This window comes from Nicotiana attenuata, unplaced genomic scaffold, assembly GCF_001879085.1.
Source record: "Nicotiana attenuata strain UT unplaced genomic scaffold, NIATTr2, whole genome shotgun sequence".
In the NCBI taxonomy this organism is placed as follows: Eukaryota; Viridiplantae; Streptophyta; class Magnoliopsida; order Solanales; family Solanaceae; genus Nicotiana; species Nicotiana attenuata.
In genome coordinates, this window is record NW_017672621.1 from 39,142 (window position 1) to 46,039 (window position 6,898).

Below are 6,898 nucleotides of genomic sequence, written 5' to 3' on the forward strand. Positions count from 1 at the left end.
CCTATTTCCTTTCATTTCCTATTAGAATCGAGTAGTTGTACCCTTTGTTCAAAAATCTATTTATAATAAACTTCTTAAATTTTCGTGCTCTCTCTTCGTTTATTTAATCACATAGACAAATTCATATAATTCGAGTTCGGCCTGAACCCACAGTTGTGGACCTCGAAGAGTGCCTAACACCTTCTCTTCGAGGTAATTTCGAGCCCTTACCCGATCTTTGGTGACGCAAACTAGTCAAACAAAATTATCTGCAAATAGGTGCTATAACGCACCTTAAACCCGTTAGGTGGCGACTCTCTCTCTTTTAACACCCTTCCTTTAAAAGAGTTGTCACGTGTCGAAACCCGATTTCGCGAGAAAAAGGGGGCGCGACATCCTTCTCCTTATCAATTATGCAACCTTTTCAATCAGGAAATATCATTTATACTAAGTTAAGCTTATCTCCTTCACGTGCATCCCACATGCTCGAATCTGCCCGTGTCTATGCATAAAAGGGATGGACTGGTTCATGCCTGAGCTTCCTTTGTCAATCTTCAAAACAAACATTCACTTGGGCCAACAATACATATAGTAGTAATTACATGCAAAAGAACGCCAATATTTTCTCTAGTAAACGAGCTTTCTAATTACTCCAATACTCTTAATACTCGTTATACATATAGTACAGTAAATGAAATCAACATTTTAAAGTGTGTGTGGTGCCATTTGAAGTGGAAGGCAAGCATCACTAAAGAAGGAATATTCTACGCAAGGGGGTATTAAAGAAGGGAAGATTTCGGTAGTATATAATATGCTAGCAATAGTACACAAAGTGCAACTATCGAGTCATTAATTCAGCACGACGTGAGGGAAAAACAACATGGAAGGATTGGTTCTTTGCTCTGCAAACTACACACCCTTGACTCCTCTAAGTTTTCTGGAACGAGCTGCATTTGTTTACCGCAAAAGAGTTGCCCTAATTCATGGAAATACAAGTTTCTCGTGGGAGGAGTTGCATGGAAGATGTGTCAAGCTAGCTTCTGCTCTTTTTAAGCTTGGAGTCTCCCCTGGTGATATTGTAAGTATGAATTTCCTCTTCACATACTTTACACATATTTTATGGAATATGGATGATTCAATATCATAACATGTATAGTAGTTCTGCTTGTTTTAGAAGCTCTATTTAGCTTGTTGTTGGGTTTAGCTCTTTTTCTTTATTTACTCATGAGTATACTCCCACTTATCAGCAAAACTTGCACGCGTAGATTGAACTTTCCTTATATACAGGACGTACTCTAGGTTTTATATATTCAGAGGCAGATCCACGATGTAAATTCAATAAGTTCAAGATTCTGATCAATTCTTTGAAAGTATGGGTTCAAGACAACAGACTTAATATTTGAATACTCTAATACTTTTCAAGAATATTATTCAGACATATGCATGTATACTATAAGCGAAAAATGGTAGGTTCAATTGATCAATCTCAACATTATAAGTCCGCCCCAATTCATACTTCAACTTTTAGCCGAAAGCAGTTGCACTTCACCAATCAAGATATATGTAGACTGTTTCTTTAGAGACTAATAAAGAGAGGTCGTTGAAGATAAAATCTTCTTTCATGCTAACTTCCTGAAGGCAAAAGTAGGAGTGAACACATTCATTCTTTCAGATATATCTTCGCTGGCAAATACTCTTTTAATTAAATGGCTACCATGCAAGACTAGCTAGATCTCAACCAAGTCAACAAGCTATAAGGTATAATCATGCACAAGATGGTGCGTAGAAGAATGGTTCTATTCTATTTACACATATAATAAGACGACTCACAAACAAACTTGTGCTCCTCTACTTCTTAGTTCTTCCTATCCCTTGCAGACGTACGTAGACCTTGACTTACAAAGTTTGCCTGCTAATTATCCAAAGAAATATTCCTCCACTTCTTCGTTGTGTTCTTACTTGCGTCTGTCATTTAAAGCCTCATTTCATATATGACTCGACTGCTTTGTTATTAAGTCATTGAATATGATTATTATAAGAACATTGCGCGGTCTTTTTCCATCAACAAACCATATTTGTCCACTTATTAGCTATTCAAAATCCATTTTAAGAGTTCATTCTTATAATTTGCTTCTGAATTCTAATAGTAACGACAGAGCAAGCTTCTCGAGCTTCATGCTCTTGTTGTTCCTATCCTTTGTATTTTTCTTCTTCAATAAACGTATAAAATATGTTAGATAAACTGCGTCATGGCGTCAACATAAGGGGCTGAGTGGGGCCTGAACCTCCGCCCCCTCTTCCGTATACTGTTGGCAAATTGTTGGCTTAATAATAATCTAATCTAATGTCTGTTAATTGTGTGAAGAGTTATTCTTGTTAGGATCGCCTATATTGGTTAGCCAAGCCAATGCTAATATTTGCGTTTCATAAAAAATTCTTGTTAGTATCGCATGTGATATCGTGTTACCTACCATTTTCCCAATTACTAATTACTTATCAATAGATTCACCTTTCAATTACATAGTAAGTGACCAGAATGTGTAAATATTTTTTATATTATTAATGTATAAAACCTAAATTCTTACTAAATAAAGTTATAACAAATGTACAATTACCTTTTAAGTAACAAAATAAAATAAATAATTTTTACACTATTAGTATATAGAATTAAACTCATTATGAAATATTAGTAATAGAGATGACATCAAATAAAGTTATATTTGGATTTAATGAATAAAGGGATTATGTATGCCCATTTAGAATTTTGGTGAAATATTTTGTTATTTGTATTGTTGGTAAGAACTAAGAACCAATGGACTGCTGGAAAAGTGGGTTTGTGGTCCCACTTGTTCAATTAATGAAAAATTCGAAAGAATGCAATATGCAAAGGTATTCCAAATTAAGACAATATAATAAAATACTTAAAAAGAAAAAAGATATGCATATGTAGAGAAAATACTCACTTGTACACGGTACAATATTCATCAGATAATGTTGTAATTCCTATGATTAAGTGATAAATCGAGAAAACAATGCATATTAGGATCATGGTTATGTAATAACCTTTTATAAAAGATAATACTTATTTTTTGTTATATACACCGTGCGTAGTATGCACCATATATAGTATTTTCTGATATAACTATACCGCTCTACATAAATCATGGTGCTTTTTTCTTTTTTTCTACGGAACGAGATGGAGTAAAAGTTGTTCAAAATGTGTTAGCAAGTTTTTCTGATCTTAAGGTATTTTATTTCAAGTCATGTGGCGTTTTCTACTTTTTATGTTTAGAGAAATTATAAAAAGAACAAAAATTATATCACGATTAAACACGTGCAAAGGTGTTTGTGCATACTCGTTGACTTTTTTGTTCCCTTATTTTAGTGGCTTTACTTCAAAAAAAATTTGCATTACCATTTTCATTTAGTTAAACAAGTGAGACCACAAGTCTTCGTCTCAAATAGTAATACAAAAGTGTCTCACGTCAAAGTTGATCTTTTAGATCAGAACACATACGCGTTAACGGGAAAAAAATAATCTTATATCAGGTACCATTCTGCATCCGACATAACGTTGGCTCTGATTAGGCATTGTTATTATTTGTTGTCTTCGTCGTGTTTAGCAATATGTTAAAGATCCACATTAGGAAAATTGATGACTAGGTGCAATTAATATGGCCTATGAGAACACTAAAATAATGGTGCTTGGACTCTTCAAAAATATCAATGAGTGCGTGTCAGATTCTTCAAAAATAGTATATTTTTGGAAGATGATTGATGATAATTATTTTGAAGAGTTTGTGCAACATAGTATTAAATCATGATCTAGATGCATGAATTCGATAGTGGAATAAGTCAATGGTCGTATAGTTTGGAAGTAACATGCATGAGCAAGTGAACATATAATATAAGATACTAGGTCTTTGATTCAAATTCTGCTAAAAATTTATACAGCTCCCCTTCAGCTTTTGGTAAAGAGGAGATTCAACATCTTCTTTGTTTCTTTTCATTCCTGCTGTCAACGTTTGGAAGCTTATAATTAGCAAGTGATAGTTTCTTGATTAACCTCATAATAATCGACATTTTGAAAAAAGAAATGTCACACCTAAATTTAAGACATACTTGGAAGTAGTTGATGTCTAAGCAAACGCTTGCGAATGATTTTCTGTTCTTCGTTTTTCATGTTTTTCCTGTCATTATAATTTTTATTTTACTTTTTAGATTCTGTAATAAGCTCAATTTTTATAAGCTTAATCCAATATAAACAGGTGGCAGCAGTGGCACCTAATATACCAGCGCTGTACGAGCTGCATTTTTCTGTACCAATGGCTGGGGCAGTCCTTTCTGCACTTAACCCAAGGCTAGATGCTGCCACTTTAGCACAACTACTACAACAATTAGTGGCCAAAGTCATTTTTGTATACTCTGACTTCATTGAGATTGTGCTTCAAGCACTTAACATTCTTCAAGAAAAAGACAAGCCATATTTTCTGGTCTTAATCCATGAAAGTAGCAATACAAAAGAACTACCAGTATCATCACCACCAACAAAGATTCTGGATTACCATACCCTTCTAGAAATGGGGCAGTCCAATTTCAAGATTGTGTACCCGAAAAATGAATTAGATCCGATTTCGATAAGTTTTACTTCTGGATCAACAGGGAAGCCTAAAGGAGTAGTGTATAGCCACAGAGCTGCATATTTGAATGCAATTGCTGATATTTTCAGATATGAGATGGGAAAAATGCCTGTTTTTCTATGGACAGTGGACATGTTCCGATGTAACGGATGGTGTCTCCCCTGGACAGTAGCTGCTTTGGGTGGCACTAACATTTGCATAGAAGAAATCAATGGAAAAGAAATTTTGGATGCTATTTACCTTCACAATGTGACACATTTTTGTGGTGCACCAATGATTCTTAGCAAAATTGCAGATGCCATAGCCACAAATCAACCCCTGTTACCTCACCAAGTGAATGTAACTGTAGCAGGGGTATTGCCACCACTAGAAATTCTGACCAAACTGGAAGAATTAGGCTTTATTATTAACCATGCATATGGTATGAGTGAAGCACTTGGTCCAATGATATCAATGTCTAGGAAATATCAAGATGATTTTTCCAACTCGAATGAAGATATGAACGTGAAAATTCGCGAAGGAATTCACAACATTATGATGGAAGAAGTTGATGTAAAAGATCCAGAGAGTATGAAAAGTGTGCCAGCAGATGGGAAAACTACAGGGGAAATCATGTTTAGAGGCAATGCTATGATGTTAGGGTACTTGAAAGATACTTCAAAAACTGAAGAAGCATTTGAGGGAGGGTGGTATAGGACTAAAGATCTTGGAATTAAATACCCTGATGGGTATATACAATTGAAAGATCGCGCCGTTGACATAATCAAATCAGGGGAAAAATTTATAAGTACTCTTGAAATTGAAGTTGTTTTGATTAGGCATCCTATGGTTTTGGAGGCTGCAGTTGTAGCACTACCTGATGATGTTGTAGGAGAGACCCCTTGTGCTTTTGTGAAGTTGAAAGAAGGGTGTTTTGTTACTGATGAGGAAATTATAAAGTTTTGTAAAGATTGGCTACAGGATTACATGGTTCCAAGGGCTGTAATTTTTGGTGATTTACCACTCAATTCTTCAGGGAAAATACAGAAATTTATTCTCAGGGACAAGGCCAAGGCATTAAAATGCCCACTTTCATAGTGAGTGTCACTTACTACACTTGCCTTGTCGACGCCCATTGTGCACTTAACGTACGAGACGCCCAAAAGATTTAGGTGTTTGTTAAAATTTGGCGTGCAACTTGTTTGGAGCTTAGTTCGTTGAAATGTTAATTTGACATTAATATTGTTGAACACTTTAAGGTTTATTGTCTTGGAAGTGTTTTTATTGTTGCTAATCGTTGTTTTGGAAGTTGGACGTAGGATTGGATTCTTTGATGAGAAATGTATATTTTTAGTCGTTTTCAAAAATAGTAGTCGGCAAAATATATAATAATTCTCTCTCTATATATATATATTGGCTAGCAAATACATATTTTATAATGCACAATTAATTCGACCGATCGACCAATTTTGTATTTTACCCTTCTTTTTTTCCATTTGGGCTTCGAGATATACATGTTGATCCAATTGGATGGATCTGATCTACTAAACTCTTGCTATTTCTTATGCTGTCTTTACTTCTTGAATGAGGTATGATACCTAGGGGTGTTCAAAACCGAACCGAAATCGAAAACCGAACTGAAACCGATGCTTAATGGCTTATTGGTATCGGTTAATGGTTTAACGGATGGGGAACGGATTAAAATTTTTTTATTAACGGCTTATCGGTTTGGGGGCGGATTATTCGATTTTCTTAACGGATAATCCGTTAATCCGTTAAGAATATATATATATATATATATATATATATATAAAGTGTAANTATATATATATATATATATATATATATATATATATATATATATATATATATATTAAATAATCAAAAACCCTTCTTCCTCCAGTACATCTAAGTGAATTAGAATAAAAAAAGGCAAATAAAAGGAGTCATCTAACTGTGACAAAAGACAGAATTTACTGTCTGAAACAAGATAACAACACCAGTTACACCACTGCTTCATCAACTTCGCTTGTGTTTTAAGGCATCCTAGAATTCTAAGCATGGCGAATATTTGTTTAAACAACGGCCAATTGGAAATCTTTCACATGGACTAAGGCCAACGTGCATAAACATAAATAAGATTCTAGACAGATGATTTACCCATCACGGTGTCTCTTCTACTTCGTCACTCTTAGTACGTCGACCACCTATTTAAACATGCAGATACTAAATTTTATTTTATTTTGATTGAATTAGGCCGATAAACCGTCCAATAACCGCCCGATAAGAGCTAAGCCGAT

At 34.6% G+C, this 6,898-nt stretch overlaps 1 protein-coding gene across 1 annotated transcript; it reads left to right on the plus strand.

The window, feature by feature from the left end:
* Positions 1–832: 832 nt before the first annotated feature.
* On the plus strand, positions 833–5,957 carry LOC109213881 (probable acyl-activating enzyme 1, peroxisomal). Its single transcript, XM_019377717.1, has 2 exons — positions 833–1,057; positions 4,248–5,957. The coding sequence occupies exons 1-2, from the start codon at positions 860–862 to the stop codon at positions 5,694–5,696; spliced, it is 1,647 nt and encodes a 548-aa protein (XP_019233262.1). The 5' UTR covers positions 833–859; the 3' UTR covers positions 5,697–5,957.
* The last annotated feature ends 941 nt before the right edge of the window (positions 5,958–6,898 follow it).

Bases quoted from the DNA above. Each gene is read 5' to 3' on its own strand.
- LOC109213881 (XM_019377717.1), top strand. From the start codon at position 860: ATGGAAGGATTGGTTCTTTGCTCTGCAAACTACACACCCTTGACTCCT. The intron at 1,058-4,247 runs GTAAGTATGAAT...CAATATAAACAG, and splicing joins GAGTCTCCCCTGGTGATATT to GTGGCAGCAGTGGCACCTAA.